Source organism: Anopheles funestus, chromosome 2RL, assembly GCF_943734845.2.
Source record: "Anopheles funestus chromosome 2RL, idAnoFuneDA-416_04, whole genome shotgun sequence".
Lineage (NCBI taxonomy): Eukaryota > Metazoa > Arthropoda > Insecta > Diptera > Culicidae > Anopheles > Anopheles funestus.
In genome coordinates, this window is record NC_064598.1 from 70,909,423 (window position 1) to 70,926,423 (window position 17,001).

Below are 17,001 nucleotides of genomic sequence, written 5' to 3' on the forward strand. Positions count from 1 at the left end.
ATCTTCGAAAAGCATCCTTCCGTTTCGAAAATCCTCGTGCACGTGTGTGCGTGAAAGCCTTCGGTGACTTTTGCAAGTCCTGTCAGTGCTTACGTAACGTTGTTGACATCGCGCGCGCTTCCAGCGAAAGCAGCTGAGCAGGATACAGCGGATGATGCACGTAATGAGGTCGCAAGGAGTATTCCATTCATGATCAGAGAGAACTCCCCTTCTGCTGCACTCCCCTTTTTAACCAACAGTACCAGAACTGTTTGCCAGAGCCCGCTTTTGGGTGAGTATATCCCTGCTCTCCGAGTGTATTTCTATATGCGCACACTGATTGAAACAAAAATTCGTTCCCAAAGACCGGCCCCGTGAGAGAGAATAATTTCGTCCTTTTGATGCCGATAGGCCTTCTCTTTGGTAGGTGTACAAGTGGGACAAACTCGTGCACAGTGCGTTGGCACACGAAAGTACAACAGAGAAAGCCTTCTATATCCGCCCGTCTGCCCGTCAGTATACCCACATCCAGACGGCTCGCAGAAAAAAGGATATCAGGAAGGAACACACAAAAAAAAATACGTGGAACAAAATTCTGCAGTAGTGCTTTTCTTTCTGTCGTAAACGGAGCGGCCGTGCGTTATATCGCGACGTTCGAACGTCGGGAATGTGGACGGAATGTAGATTTCTTTAACTGGGGTTCGCAGGTTCGTGGCCTGCAAAAAGTAACCCATCATAAATCCAGCAAACGGCACCAGACATCGTGAAACGGTTGTGAGGACAGTCGTAATCAAAAAGGATATTCCATTGCCATTAGAAAGGGCACAAAGTGAACCTGCAAAAGTATACCAGGAAGCGCCAGGCGGATAAGGATAAGGCGAGTGGCGGAAGTGAATGAAACGGTGAAGAACTTCATCACACATCTTGAACCATCGTTCATCGACCGATAAGTGTCATATTAGCAATTTGCTAATGCAGTCAAAGTTCTACGCAAGGAATGTAAGTTATACTTACCAAGGATCTAAACGATACATCATGCCTTGGTGCATTCGTTGCTTTTTTTCTCTCCCTATCTATGGCTTCAATTCGAAGGTTCGAAGGACCCACCATATTAAGGCCATTGACTGTGTGTGATGAACCATCACTGTAGGGCTGCCAAAAGGACATGCAAAAGGAGGCCCACTTGTGTGTATTTCCGAGCGTTTGCGTGCGCGCGTGTGAAGGGACGATTCGATGCCCTAGTTCTGCGAGTATCTAATCTTAAAGAGCAGTTCCTAATTGATTTTTTTTTGGTTGCGTTTAAAGAAGCTGCACCGTGTAATACTGCCCCACAATATGCCACACTGAAGGGGAGACAGTGAAAGTGTATCCTCTCGAAAAAGCGATTCTTTCCAGCGCAACGCATTGCTTGACCCGCAATGTGGCAGTAACCTCTTCCACCGCATTGCTCTATTCTGTACCATAAATCAATACCAGTGAGTGTTGGGTAAGGGTATCGGTTTCGGTTCGTCGTTGCGGGAAGGTCCTTGCTGTTCTTTTGTTATGCGCCCCTCCGTTTATGCTGTACGTTTGGCTGATTAGCCACTGTTCTCGCGATTGTTTTGTGTTGGTAGGAAGCAACGGATTCGCATGCAGCACGCGGTTTCGGAGCACCGTCCATGTGTTGCGAGTAGAATTTTAAGTTTTTCCGGCACCGTCGTCGTCCGCATGGGAAACGAACGACGTAAGAAGGTTGCGTGGGATGGGAGGGATAGTCGGCACGATAGGGACATGCAAATACAAACCAATTTTCGGTAAGAATCGGTACATCGAATGAAGCGCTTTTATGTAATCACAGAACGGACAAGAAATTGATAAGTGAACCTTCATCCGCACATCCGTGTGCGAAGGATAGCGTTCATCATTAGCTTTCACCGTGACCGTGCATCGGTATGCTTCTGTTTGCTCTGGTCTTGCATTGAAGCACCACAGAAAAGAATCTATTTTTGGGTTAAGAGCTTTCTGTTTGAAAAGTAGTCGCATATATGGAAACAACCCGCACTTGATCGGAAGTGTTTTTCATTGATTTATAACAACCTTCTCTAGAGGCTGGGCTGGGAACTAAGAGTGGCTCATTAGAATTGCATTTGCTTTGCTTCCTTCGCAGAGCACCACCACTATCAGTGAACGATGGCTTCGCAGAATGGGCGCGAATCGAAGGATGGTCTCACACAAGCAGGAGGAGCAAGTGGTCCCTCCACGAATGGTCCGCTGCAACATGCGCAGCACCAGCAGCAGCAGCAGGAGCATTCATGTGAAATCTGTGGCATGTCAGGCCTGTCGGATGATGCGATGCGTGACCATACACGACAATACCACGTGGAGGGAAGTGCACAGTGTCCCTTCTGTGGGTTGTCCGGTGTGCCGGCAGCCGAGCTACTGCTCCATGTGAACCAAGCTCACCTGGACTACCTGACGCCCGAGAACGAACTGATGAGCTTCATTGACGATCAAACACCAAGGTAAGGCAAACATTTGATCGGAGTTCGCAACCGATCAGTGTAAAATTGAAAATACATACATTAATACACTTTAAGCTTTTGCAGTGTCGACGGTGATTCGGATTCCATCTCCGACTGTCGTGGTTTATCGCCTTCGATTACATCCGAGCTACTGACACCGATGTCGTCTAATGGAATGAAAGCGGGTTTCAATGGGATTAGTACCACTACCAACAACACAACCATAACCAGCAGCAGTAGCAATAGTGGCAACGGTATGATGTTGACCAGTGGCAGTGGAAGTTTCACAACCGTTTCGTCCAATGCTGGTAGTTACAGCAATCATCAACATGCTTCTTCCCATCAACCGAGTGCGACGCAAACGCATCAAAACGGTGCAAATGGTGCACCGCTGACAGGGAAGATGGTCGGAAGCTCTTCAACCGCTGCTAGCAGCAGCATGAGTAGCAGCCGATCCAGTTTGGGAAGTAGTAGTACTAATCTGAGCAATGGATTACCGAACGGTACCACGTCGGCGGCGGCACACAGTACGAATGGTAAATCTACCAGCCAGCATTATCACTTCCCCGACGTTACGATGGCATCGGGTAGTAATGGTAGCATTGCTGGTGAAACGCATACCAATGGTACGGGAAGTGGTGGAAGTGGCCCGGTAATGAACGGGGGTGGTGCCGGATGTACAACACCCGCTGGTGCCGGTGCTGGTGGGCAAGGTTCACCGTTAAGATCACAGCTAGGATTGAAACTGAAGTCCCACAAACCCACATCGTTTAGTATCGCAACAACGGGCTCGGAGGTGGCGAATGGACCCGTCGTTACAGGAGCGGGTGCCATTTGTCCAGCCACTATGACGATTACAACGACAGTGGCCACCACGATCACAACGAAACAAGCGAGTCCTCTTCAGTGTTTGCTGTGCCCGTACACCTCTGACAATCCAACAGTGTTAGAGGAACACATAAACCGTTCACACTTTGATCCGCTTAGCCCGGGTGTGAATGGGGCGGGTGGTGGTGCTGGTCCGGGCGGTGGTGGAGCAGCAGGTGGAAGTGGGCAACACGTGGATACACTAAGCGTGCTACAGTGTCCCATCTGCAACCGAACCTTTGAGTCTGGTTCGGATCTGGAATTGCACGTAAACATCGAGCACAGGGATATACTTAGCCCCGCGAAGGCCGACAGTGGTCGGGCTACGAACGGAACACCGTCCGGTGCTGCGGCACACAATGGTAGCTATGGCGGAAGTACCAGTAGCCTCTGCCCCGTGTGTGGAATTTCATTCGATCACATGAAAACGCAGGACATGGAGTACCACATCGAGAAGCACTTTTCCAAAAGCCCGCAGAATCCGTACCAGGGTGGTGCCGTTGGGGGTGGTGGTAACAATCCTTCAGCAGTGGCGGTGGACTTGGAGAAACAGGCGCAAAAATTACGCGAACAGCGTGAGTTCGAAATGTTACGCGCACAGTACGGTATGGATGATCAGGGCAATTTCCGGGAGCAATCGGCAGCCGCAATGCAGCGGGCAGTGTATGCGGGTGAGATGAGCGTGGCGGATTACTACGAGCGACAGGTTGGGTTGCGGGCGGCTGAATCACATGGCGTAGATGATGGTTCGTCCTGCACGAAATCGGTATCACCGCGTGTACTGTCGCTGTCATCATCCTCACCGAATGTGATCAAAACGTACGTCTGCTCGAGCGTTGATCACTATGCATCGAGCTATGGCGACAAGGGCTGGGGTTGTGGCTATCGAAACTTGCAGATGATGCTCTCGTCCTTGCTGCAGGTAAGTGAACCCCGTACGCTAGGGAATGCATAGGGACAGTACATAAGCATCGTATTCATGTTAACGTTTCAGAACACCTCGTACAACGAAGCTCTGTATTCTGCCTGGGGATCGCATGGGCCGGCACGAACGGCTATGCCCAGCATTTCCCGGTTGCAACGTATGGTAGAAGCAGCCTGGGCGCAAGGTTTCGACATTCAAGGTTCGGAACAACTTGGTTGTAAGCTTTATAACACGCGCAAATGGATTGGTGCAACCGAAATCGTGACTGTACTGTCCTGGTTGCGCATCCGGTGTGAATTGGTCGATTTTCACCGGCCCACCTCAGTTGATGGACGCCATCCGGAGCTGTTTAACTGGGTGCTGCGCTACTTCGAGGAACCGCGCATACATACTCCACCATTGTACCTGCAACACCAAGGTAATGCTTTTTTTTCGCCTATTTGTATTGAATATTTAATGTAATTTTTTTAAATGCCTGCTCATTTAGGTCACTCGCGCACAATAATAGGAATCGAACAGCGTACCTCTGGTTTGTCATTGCTAGTGCTCGATCCAAGCCACGGTCCTCGGCAAGTTGCAGCGCTCGGTTCATCACAGGATTCATTGCGCTTGATACGCAAAAACTCTGCCGCGATGCGTGCTCCACAGTACCAGGTCGTAGCAGTAAAAGGACTGATCGATACCGAGGATCAGTATCAGGTGAGTAGCATGTGTGTTAAGTTATGTTTTTTTAGTACTTTAGACAACGAAATGAAGATAGTTAAATCGCATTTAATGTACTACTATTCCTTTCGCTTGCCCCATTTAATGAGGGGGCCATTTTTCTGCTGTTGGTATTATAATAAACAAGTGAATAAAACATTATTTCCATTTCCCAGGCTAGCAAAGTGTTGAAATCATTACGCATTCCCCCTGACCGTTGACAAGCTCCGGCGTGCTTCCGGTCAGTTCGTCCTAGAGCAACAGCAGCACAACGTTTTAACTCCAAGCACTACTGCTACAATAATGTCTACCTTAAAAAGGGTCTGCACGCGCAGCAAAAAGAAGTGATCGAAATCTGTTTTAGTTTTGATAATATCCTAAACGTAAGCTTATTCGTTTAAATGCGATTGCAAGGGAAAAATGTGCACCGTAAACTAATATGCACGGCGACAGCAAAGCTAACAGGAATGCATTAATGATAAGAATACAGTAGAAAATGTGCACGTTTAAAAAGAAACAGTACTATCGTTGGGGCAATTTTCGAGAGTTCTTCTTGTGTTACATTGTTTTTGGGTAACAAAAAAAAAAACGAACGAAAAATGAGTGTACAGGGAATCATGGTAATTTTCTTTAGGAAGCCTTTCACGCCACGAAAAAATTAAAACAAAGCTGTTATGAACAATTTTGTAGGATCCTATCTTTTGTTAAGAAATAATTTTAAAGTATTTCAATAAGTAGAATAATGGATTTGTCTCTCTTCATTTTTTGTAGCTATTCGACGTTTGTTGAGTTTGGCCTGCCATGCCTAATGGCTGACTATCTTGTATATTTGATTAAAGTTTAGCCGAATGCTCTGTTTTGCGTTTGAAGTACACAGTACAGTTGAGATTTGAACCCACTTCGGTGTGAGCTACGTTTAGGATCAACTACTATTCTATTTCACTGATCTGTTAAGATCATTCGGTGATCAGTTCGATCTAAATAATTGTTGTAAGCTCTGATTCTATTATTATTGGATTGTGTAAACTTTCCAGCAAGTGTAAGTTGGCAAGAAAAGAATTGCGTAAGTTGCTCAAGGTAACAGATACAAAAGTTAATTTAAAAAAAAACTTGGTTGCTCTCCTTCTCCTTCTCTCTCAGCACAACCATCCCATCTATAGCGTTTGGTTAAATGGTCCTGCAAAATAATTATCGGTAAAATCGGGTTCAGATACGATGTGATGTTATTATGCCATTCGGACACACTTTGGAACGTATGCAAAACACATTTCTAGCCAACACCGAATGTACACTGTAATAGGCTAGACTATGCGCTAACTCGTGAGGAATTCAAACGAACAAACGAACAAAAAAAAAACTAAAGGTAGCACACACATGACAATCCTTTTCCTCCCTGAAACAACTACCGCATACGAATTGTATAGAGATGCATAAACGAAAAGCAAACTATTCAACGTACGCGGCCACAGCATGAGAATGAAACAAAAAAGAAAAAAGAAACAACACAACACGTACTAACAACACCTGCAGCAGGAACAAGAGTGATCCTAGAAAACTTTCAATTAAAGGATTGTGATATAGACAAATATCCACGTGTAACGAGCCGCACCAAAATGATGCTGAACCGGCTAATAGCCCATTCGCGCGGGGATATAAAATACACTTATAAAACTAACAAATGCCGTTTGCACCTAACAATTGGTTCAAGAATATTGGATAAGCATTATGCACGCGATGGTGAAATTGCAGAAGAAAACACTACGGTACAAACATAATACAATTCGCAAGAAAGCAAACAAACCTAAAAAAAAACGTTCAACGCCTGTACGTTATGTACCTTTTTGCCGGGAGGAGTGCTAAAATTTAAAACTAGTCGAAGAAAAAACGAAGGGCCCATGGTCGATTGTCGATACAGAGGAAGATGGTTGTAAGAGTTTTCTTATTCTGATACAACCGATTACGTGCACTACATCCGCAGGCTCATCGTTTTACATTGGATTGCAATAGTCTTCTACGACATTATGTACGATATTCCACTTTCGTTTATGATACTTGTCGCCATTTCTTACCAGCAGCTCCATGCATAAATGCAACCTACTCAAACCTAACAAGCAATACCAAAAACCATATTTAGTGACGATGCAGTGAATATCTTAATAGCTTTAACATAACGTTTAGTGTGATCTCTTTTAAGCGTACACATTTGCTCAGGAGGTAGGGTAACAGAGTTAATTTGCGGCAGCACTAGGGTGCGTCGTAAGTAATATAATTTTAGACATTTAATTTTTTGCTAACAATTCACACAATCATTGCCGTTGTTCTTTTTTGCAGTAATGAACGTATGGCAAAGGCGCTTATACCAATAAGGGCATGATCGAATGCAATAGATGTTGATCGTGATTATTTTTATACAGCTTTCGGTAGCATTGTTTTCCTTCAAGATAAAACTATCTGCTCTGATGGTCACAGCAGACAATGCGAGGAATTTCATCCAGTTAACAATGGTCTCAAGACCAAACCGAAGTGATTACCGCTTGTACTGTACCTCATGCAATGAGGTATTGAGTGTAAAGCTATAAATTGCAGCTAGAATATAGAGTAATGGCATCGATTATTTGCATATTACGCGTAGCGGAAGAGGTCATAGCCTTTTTTTTTAAATAATTCCCTCTACTTGCAACAATCACAGCTTATCACCGTCCATGCGCGCCACATTGTCATGAAATATATGAGTGTACATGCTATTTTGCTGACTGTTTTAAAGAACATATGAACATAAGAAAAACACAAACTCAACGTAACCATACCATAATCAAGGAATTGATGGATATGCCGCTCCCATACCGGAACGCCCGTAAAAGTGCTGAGAATCAAAAGTAGAATGAATGGAAAGGTGTTGTAACATAATTGCGGCAAGCAATGCAAATTATTTAAAGAAAAACAGTTTTAATACTCACTCTCTTAGTTCCTACGCCCAGAATTGCGTTACTTGCCAACTAGCGAAGCGTAACCCGCAGCACTAAACCCTTTCGAATGCCAGTACTAGCGCGCAAGTTTAAGTGATATATTAAACCGCTAGCGAAAAGCGACATTGAAACACCAAAGGACGCAACAGATAATCGCACCGAACGAAAGCGAACGTAGTTGAAGTTGAGTACTGAGTATATATAAAACAAATTAAGCGTTAAGGTAACACAACAAAAAAAAATACTGCAAGTACCTCAACTTGGACCGTCTCACACGTGCGGTATGCTTTCCATAGGCGAAGACGAAGCACATTCGGATGTATGTAGCGCTGTAAGCAAGGTATCTTAAAATCACAAATCTTCGGCAGACACGGCGGAATTGCTGAGCATCCTTTTTATGTGCGACGAAATGGGTTATTTTTTTACCGATTCAATTGCTTTTCCGCTGCAGAACATATAATGGATATGAGTTTTATTTCCAATTATTGTGCTACCAATTGTTTGCAAAGTATCCAACGCACGGAAGGCTCTTTGGTGTGTTGTATTGAAGCAGCTTAAAATGATCCTTTTGCTCCATGCTGCATGCTCTGCTGGCGATCATGGAGACATTTTTGTGTAACTGCTTTTTCAATAGAATGTGCTATAACTTTTGTGAAATTTTATTAACAATGTTGAACACCGAAAATAGAACGAGAAATAGTATGAGACGAAACACTCTGTGAATACGATAATGTAGAGTGCAATACAAAGAGTATTGGGATAGGCTAAGTCGGTGACGAGAAAAAAGGACACAATGAGATAATAAGTAAACACACAAGAAAATGCTGTTTATTTTTGTATGAATGATACCTAAACTTATATAGTTCCATCATTATTGTATTAGTAGCTAGAAGGGGAAAAAAAATTAACGAAAGGAAGAATGCACAATCACGCACGCACGCAATACACTGCGCCAAACAGGACATGTGCAGTGGCAAGCAGATAAGGATATTACAATAGTGGCAAACAAATAGTCGACCTGCATAGAAACTGTAACACGTGATCGTGAAAACCTTAAACCAATTTACGTAAAATGTAACACACATACAAAACAAGATAATGGTAAATAGAGGAGCAAAGACGAAACTCGAAGCAGAAATGCGCCATCCGGTCGTAACTGTCGGCTAGAATGAAGCGCTGTATCATTTAATTGTACCATGTTTTATGTGATTGTGTACAATTGGCTTTCGCGCAAAGGCACAAGCTTCTCTTCACCCGTAAACTCGTAACCAAAATAATAACCCCGTAAAGAAAATATCGTTGGATTGCAACACGTAATTCGTTTAGTAACACGAACACAAACGTACCTAGTTCAAATGCTTCATTTTATCCGTCGATTTAAGGATTCGGTTGTGTGTTGAAACGTTTCACGATTGCACCGATTGATCGTAACATTTGTTCGTTTTTTGTAAAACAATAATCTCAACATGGATTTATCTGTGCCTACCGTACCGGCGGGAGTGCTGCACATGTGCATTGCCAGGTGTACATAAAGGGAAGAAGCATTAGAAAGACATGTAAAACTAGATTACAAACGTTTGAAAGAGCGCTAAATTCGTTTCATGGTGTTGATTTCTTTTGCATAAAGTTAAAACAGAGCGAAGCGAATATGTAAATGAAAAGAAAAAACACACAGAAGTAGAAAGGAGATAAATCAAATGAGAATGCAAACTGATGCAAACAGGATACGAATTATAAACGTTCTTTTTAAACAGCAAAATAATAATAAAAAAAAACATGTCCTTAAGCATGGTCGTATTTGACGGTTATCTTAATTAATCGCTAGCAAGCATCTCGTCGGGTGCGGAAACCAAAACCGGATGATGCAAAAGAAGGCACAATAAAAAAATCAAATACCCTCTATGTTTGAAGTGTGATGCAAACACACACACACACATACGAGCAAAGAAAACAAAACACAGAAGAAAATACCGCCCGGTACATAATTTTATCAAATTTGCTTCTTAAAGAAATATATCCGTAATTATCATACAAAAACAAAATCCAGTAAAACCAAACAAGAAAACAGAAGAGAATAACACAAGAAAATCAACGAGATGATACAAAATGGAAAATGAAGAATAAAAATATAAGACGAAACAGAAAAGCAGAGAGTTGCTTAATCTTCAAACGTTTTAAGTGGAATGTTTAAAAGGTGTACAAAATTTTGCATCCCTTCACCGAACGATCGAATTCATTCAACCCAAAGTACGAAGTTTACAGATGGAAGTGTTTTTCCAATGCTTGCCAACACTCGTAGTAGCGTGCATCCAGTTTCTGACATGTTTCTTCACCCCAGCGTGTAACGGCCATGCTCAGCGATGATTCGAACATGAATGCCTGCGTACCTTCGGCAATACGTTCCGGTTTCAGTTCCGCATTAGAGGCTCCTTCAAAGCACCGATGATCAGGTCCGTGCGGCGTCATCATGGAATGCAGGGAAGCCCCACCGGGCAGGAAACCACCCTCCTTTGCCTCGTACCGACCGAATATCAGGCCCATAAATTCACTCATGCAATTGCCTGAAGCGATGGAGATAAAAAGATTAAATGTACTATATGTATGCAACTCAGTGGCTCAGCACAATCTTTGTGTGACATTCCATACAGTTCAGGAGGCCTAAGCTACCATACCGCTTAGGGTATCCGGGGAGCTTTATCTGCCGCTGTATGAACTGTCTAGAAATGATTTACTAATAACATCGAAATTACTTACGGTGATAGTACGGAGGACGGAAGGTATTCTCTTGAACGGACCATCTTGGTGGAAAAATAACGAAGTCGGCAATGGCCGTACCTGGACGATTGCTCGGGCACGTAAGCACGGTGAAGATACTCGGATCGCAGTGATCGAAGCTTACCGAGTTGATCACCATGAAACGGGCAAGATCGTACTTGTACGGTACATAGTTACCGTGCCAAGCAACCACATCGAACGGCGAATGGCCCTGCGTGGCAACGAACAGCGCACCCTGGAATTTGGACACGATTCGGTAACCATCTACCGAGCGATCCTCGAAATGTGCCGTTGGTGTCAGGAAGTCACGTGGGTTGGCTAGCCCGTTCGCTCCGATCGGACCTAGGTCGGGTAGACGGAAGTGGCCGTCGTACACCTCGAGAATGTAACCGCGCGAAGGTCCTTCTAGTGCTACGCTGAACCGGATTCCTTGAGGAATTACACAGATTTCGTTCGGTTTCACGTACATCCGTCCAAACTCGGTGGTAATGTCCAACGGACCTTGTTGGGGAACTGGATAATGAAGAAGTGAAGAAAATAGCGATTATTCAAGGGATAAACTTTTTATGATCTTAAATCTATATTTTCTGGATTTGCCCAATAGCGGAGCATTTATCTTGGGATCTTTGTTTTGGGTCGACTTCATTTTTTAACTTGCTCTGGTCTGGTTTACCTGATTTCTGTCTGTGATTTGCACTACCCAGTGTCTGTTGGAACAATCCATCGTCCACTAAAGTAGTTTTGATTTGATTTTTGAGGATTCAACTATGATTCAGCTTTGAATTGATCCATCACTGCAATATACCATTTCTCCCCACCGCTTTTGGGAGATATGATCCTCTAAAGATTTAAACGAAAAAAGAACTCTTCAACACCTAGTAATCCTTACTATCTCACAAACCCCATGATCCTATACGAACTGGCCATAGGAAATATGCAAATTTAAATACCGATAATTTCCTCTTGGTTCTGTTGTCAGTGTATGTAGCAATACCGCACTGATGTGGGTATGGATCCGAAGCCTCTAGAAGGATAATACAGGCACTCCATACCCTACTCCGACTCAATACGTCCCCGTCGTACAGAATGGTAACATATCTCTCCAAATATCTGAGCTTGGGTATACGGGGAAACCCAACCCCTTGGGAAGATGGGGTATATGGCTAAATTGAGCGGAGGGGGACAGCCAGCGTCTGTTCTCCATGTTAGGGGCGGCTGGATGTCCCTTCTGTCCTGTCACCCTACGGGACTTTAAACAGCTAGGATACATAGGCCCTCCGACGAGACAGGGGGTTGGGGGAGAGGCCTTGCAAGCCACCCCCAATACAAACGCAACGAAAGGACACCAAGACATTTCGAATCGGATTTACAGATATCGACCCACGCTACTGAACAAGGACTACGATTGGAAACTCGGGACATGGAACTGCAGATCCCTCACAGCACCCGGAAGTACCCGCATTATTTCGGACGAGGTGAGGGCCCGCGGCTTCAGTATAGTAGCACTTCAGGAGGTGCGCTGGAAAGGAGTTATGGAGCGCCCCTACCGCAGTGATTGCATGATCTACCAGAGCGGTGGTGAAAAGCATGAACTCGGTACAGCATTCCTGGTCATAGGTGCGATGCGAAAGAGAGTAAACGGTTGGTGGCCGATCAACGAACGGATGTGCAGGTTGAGGGTTCGTGGAAGGTTCTTCAACCTGAGCATTATTAACGTGCTTAGTCCGCACCTTGGAAGCACCGATGACGATAAGGAGTTATTCTATACGCAGCTGGAGAGAGAGTACGACCGCTGCCCACAACACGACGTCAAGATCGTCATCGAAGACTTTAACGCTCAGGTCGGACGGGAGGAGGCATAAAAACCCATGATAGGTAGTTTCAGCGCCCACCAGCTGACCAACGACAATGGGCTTCGCCTAATAAACTTCGCCTCCTCCAAGCACATGACCATTCGCAGCACCTTCTTCCAGCACGCACCACGCTTCAGCTACACCTGGAGATCACCACAGCAGATATATTCCCAGATTGACCACGTTCTCATCGATGGAAGGCACTTCTCGGATATTATCGGCGTACGTACGTACAGGGGAGCAAACGTCGACTCAGACCATTTCCTGGTTATGGTTAAGTTACGCCAGAAACTGTGCGCAGCCAATAAGCTGCGCTATCAGCCCACCCCAAGGCTCGACATAGTTCGGTTGCGGCAAGCTGATGTGGCGAGGGACTTCGCGACCACACTTGGGGAAGCGTTGCCGGAGGACACCACCTTCGAGGCGATGTCCCTCAATGACCATTGGCGTATGATGGAACAAGCCATCAGCAGCACGGCCGATCGAACTATTGGCCGCGTAACACGTAACCAGAGGAAGGAATGGTTTGATGATGAGTGCAGGCGAGCACTATCCGAGAAGAACTCAGCGCGTACTCGCATGCTCCAGCGCGAGACCAGGCAGAACGTGGAAGACTACAGACGACTGCGAAGGCAGCAGACCCGACTCTTCCAGGACAAGAATCGCAGCTTCGAAGAGTCGGATGAGCAACTGATGCAGCAGCTATCCCAGTCGGGGGAAACTCGTAAGTTCTACAGGATGCTGAATGCGGCACGAGGTGGTTTCACTCGCATAACCGCTATGTGCCGCAACGAGGAGGGAGATATCCTGTCGGACGAGCGAGAGGTGATCGACAGGTGGAAGTGCTACTTCGACAGGCACCTGAACGGAGCAGATGCAGGAGAGACCGAACCAGGCGCAGGAAGCAGAGGAGAGCAGTATTGCGACAGCCAGCAGGATGACGAAGTGCCCCCGCCATCCTTGGACGAAGTCATCAGTGCCATCAAACAGCTGAAACGTAACAAGTCAGCTGGCAGCGATGGGCTGGTGGCAGAGTTGTTCAAGATGGGCCCGGAGAGGCTTGCCGCGCTTATGCATCGGCTGATCGTAAGGATTTGGGATCAGGAAGAACTACCGGACGAGTGGAAGCTGGGTGTCATACACCCAGTGTACAAAAAGGGCGACAGACTGGACTGTGCTAACTTCCGAGCCATCACAGTCCTGAATGCTGCCTACAAGATCCTGTCCCGAATACTCTTCTGCAGACTTGCGCCCCTTGCAACAGATTTCGTCGGAAGCTACTAAGCTGGATTTGTTGGAGGCAAATCGACCACCGACCAAATCTTTACTCTACGGCAGATCCTCCAGAAGTGCCGAGAGCATCAGATCCTTACGCACCACTTCATTTCATTTCACCACTTTAAGGCGGCCTACGATACCATAGATCGGACCGAACTATGGAACACCATGCAGCAGTACGGATTCCCTGGGAAGCTGGTACGGCTGTTGAAGGCCATGATGGATGGGGTGCAGTGCAAGGTGAAAGTATCGAACATGCTGTCGGAATCGTTCGAATCTCACCGGGGTCTGAGGCAAGGGGACGGACTCTCCTGTTTGCTGTTTAACATCGCTCTGGAAGGTGTCATGTGAACCGCGGGCTTCGACATCCGGGGCACGATTTTCACCCGTTCTCTCCAATTTCTCGGCTTCGCGGATGGCATCGACATCAACGGACGGACATCTGCGGCGGTGTGCGACGCGTACACCCGACTGAAACGCGAGGCCGACAGAATTGGATTGAGGATCAATGCGACGAAGACAAAGTACCTGCTTGCCGGAGGCTCTGACCGTGATAGAGCCCGACTCGGGAGCAGAGTATCAGTTGACGGCGACGATCTCGAGGTGGTAGAGGAGTTCTGCTACCTTGGTACGATCGTAACTTCGGACAACAACATGAGCAACGAAATCCGAAGGCGCATTGTTCAGGGAAATCGTGCCTACTACGGGCTCCACAAACTCCTGCGATCCAGAAGGCTCCAGCAACACACGAAATGCACGATATATCGCACACTGATACGTCCGGTAGTCCTCTACGGGTACGAGTCCTGGACTCTGCTAACGGAGGATGCCAATGCACTCGCTATTTTCGAACGGCGGGTGCTAAGGACTATCTTTGGCGGTGTGTGTGAGCAGGGCGTGTGGAGAAGGAGAATGAACCACGAGCTAGCTGAGCTGTTTGGCGGTGCAGATATCCTGACGGTGGTCAAAGCCGGAAGGATACGATGGCTAGGGCACGTGATGAGGATGCCGGACTCATGCCCCACCAGGAAGGTGCTCGTCAGCGATCCGTGCGGCACGAGGCGGAGAGGAGCACAGCGAGCTCGTTGGCTGGATCAGGTGGAGCCAAACCTGTCGGAGATCGGATGCAGCCGTGGATGGAGGACTGCAGCCCTGGACCGAGTTTCCTGGAAACGGATTGGCGACCAGGCCATGTCTACGTGACGTGCTCGACCGTGAGCAGGCCAGATATGATGATGATGAATTTCCTCTTCCAATTAAAACGTTCGTTTTCATGAACTTACCAATAAGAAAGTCCCCATCACTGTTATAGAACGCTGTATCCTTCATCGAAGAATTAGCAAGATACACATGCACCGCCAGTCCATGTCGGGCACGGACATCACCCGCACCGCATACCGTATGTAACCCAGCGACAAAATCAATCTCCGTACTGTCAGCCGGCAAATCGAACGGATTCCAGCGCATCTGGTTCGGATTGGGGTGCTGCTCTTCCCAACCGGTTCCACGGAGAAACGGAGCCGTCCCCTCGAATCGCTTGAACGGTTGATGTACGACCGATGGTCGGATGCGATATAACCACGTGCGCGTGTTTTCGGTACGCGGTGCCGTAAACGCACTTCCCGAGAGTTGTTCCGCATACAGCCCGTAAGGACATTTTTGAGGCGAATTTTGTCCTTCCGGTAGAGCGTTCGGGAAGCGTGCGTCTTCCGACGAGAAATGCGATCCAAATCCAGACAAATACTGTAAAGAGAAACCATTACTACGCTTTAAACAAGGTAAACTCTTAGCAACATTCTGGAATGTTTCGTGGTCTCGAAAAACCCAACTGAACCGGTGGAATTAGAGAAAAATGAGAATAAAAAAAATACTGCGTATGAAAAACTGGTTTCGTCATTCTAATACAAAAATAGAATTAACCTTTTAGGATGCTTTACTCTTGGGGTACAGATTGGAGGCTCGTCAGACCACATACTTTCGCATCACGATAATGTGACTCGTTCTCTGTGACGATTTTGCGTAAAAATTCCAACCACATCGTTCTACATCCACCATATTCTCCTGACTTGGCATCATGCGATTTCTGGCCGTTCAACAAGCTTAAAAGACCACTTCGTGGACCGCAGCGAGGAAGGAACTTAAAGCCATCATACAAAAAAAGGTTTTATAAACTCTTTCGAAGATTGGAAAATTTGTTGACAGAGGTGTATTGCATCAGGAGGGGATTACTTTAAAGGAGACGAAATTGATTTTCCCCACTTAATAGAGAGTTTTCTTAATAAATGTATGGTCATCTTTTTTTTGGACACAGTAGTGAAACGAAAATCGAATGTATGTATAAACTAACACGCAATTTCCTTCTTCAGTAATTTGCTGCTAAGTACACGTGGGACTTTTAATTCCTCGATCATGCAGTTTAACGAGAATGATTGCATTTCATTGCACCTGTAGTGACACGAAAACCTTATCTCTTCTCTCTCGTACCTGGTACTCCGGCATGCTGACGGCTTTTCAAGCGATTATCGTTCGGATGCTGGTTTACACTTTTACTTTTATCTTGCAATCTTTTACTACACTTGTGATGTGCGTCTCAGCGGTCTCACTGCACTCGTTCACCAGTTTGGGAATAATGTCCCTCTACAGATAAGCGTGCCTGATCACTCGAACCGTTCGAATTGTGAAAGTCGACTGAACTAAACCGGGACGGTTCCGTCGGTTATTAAGCATTCAAAAATATTCTAATTCCTTAACCCATTCTCGCTTGTACTGCGTTGCGCGCGTTTATCTCCTCCACAGCAATGTAATTCCACGATCACTATCGTTGTACGGGTAAGAGGGACAGCTTAAACCGGAACCGGTCCCTGTTCGTACATCATTTTAGAAGGAATATAGAGTGTGGCTGCGTTGCGGGTGGAGGACATTCAAGGTGTGACGTTGTTGTTGCCAGGACAGGAGAACATCAAGAACGTTCTCAACTGTCGCTGTTGCAGACGATAAACAACCACGGTGATACGGTTGTTGCTGACCATTCTACGATCGGTGTACGACCCTTCGATCGTTTTCGACTGGTTTGACTAGGTGGCGCATGTCGCATATGTTAATGTATCGATCGTTTGTATTGAAATCTTCAATATGACTTTCTATTTTGAAACATC

The 17,001-nt window shown here is 46.0% G+C and overlaps 2 protein-coding genes across 7 annotated transcripts; one reads left to right on the forward strand and one right to left on the reverse strand.

Annotated features, from left to right (window-relative positions):
• LOC125762429 (zinc finger-containing ubiquitin peptidase 1-like) lies at positions 1 to 9,726 on the forward strand. 6 transcript variants are annotated; one of them, XM_049424509.1, is made up of 7 exons: positions 2 to 271; positions 345 to 978; positions 2,126 to 2,480; positions 2,556 to 4,269; positions 4,342 to 4,690; positions 4,760 to 4,971; positions 5,151 to 9,726. In XM_049424509.1, the coding sequence occupies exons 3-7, from the start codon at positions 2,149 to 2,151 to the stop codon at positions 5,193 to 5,195; spliced, it is 2,652 nt and encodes an 883-aa protein (XP_049280466.1). In that variant the 5' UTR covers positions 2 to 271; positions 345 to 978; positions 2,126 to 2,148; the 3' UTR covers positions 5,196 to 9,726. The 6 variants fall into 6 exon arrangements, with proteins under 6 accessions (XP_049280468.1, XP_049280466.1, XP_049280467.1 ...); XM_049424510.1 differs by having other exon boundaries at positions 391 to 978; XM_049424511.1 differs by lacking the exon at positions 345 to 978 and having other exon boundaries at positions 1 to 271.
• LOC125762439 (homogentisate 1,2-dioxygenase) lies at positions 8,740 to 16,628 on the reverse strand. The gene is made up of 4 exons (XM_049424538.1): positions 16,331 to 16,628; positions 15,130 to 15,589; positions 10,695 to 11,228; positions 8,740 to 10,501 (listed from the first exon to the last, which is right to left on the reverse strand). The coding sequence occupies exons 1-4, from the start codon at positions 16,343 to 16,345 to the stop codon at positions 10,197 to 10,199; spliced, it is 1,314 nt and encodes a 437-aa protein (XP_049280495.1). The 5' UTR covers positions 16,346 to 16,628; the 3' UTR covers positions 8,740 to 10,196.
• Between the last annotated feature and the right edge of the window lie 373 nt (positions 16,629 to 17,001).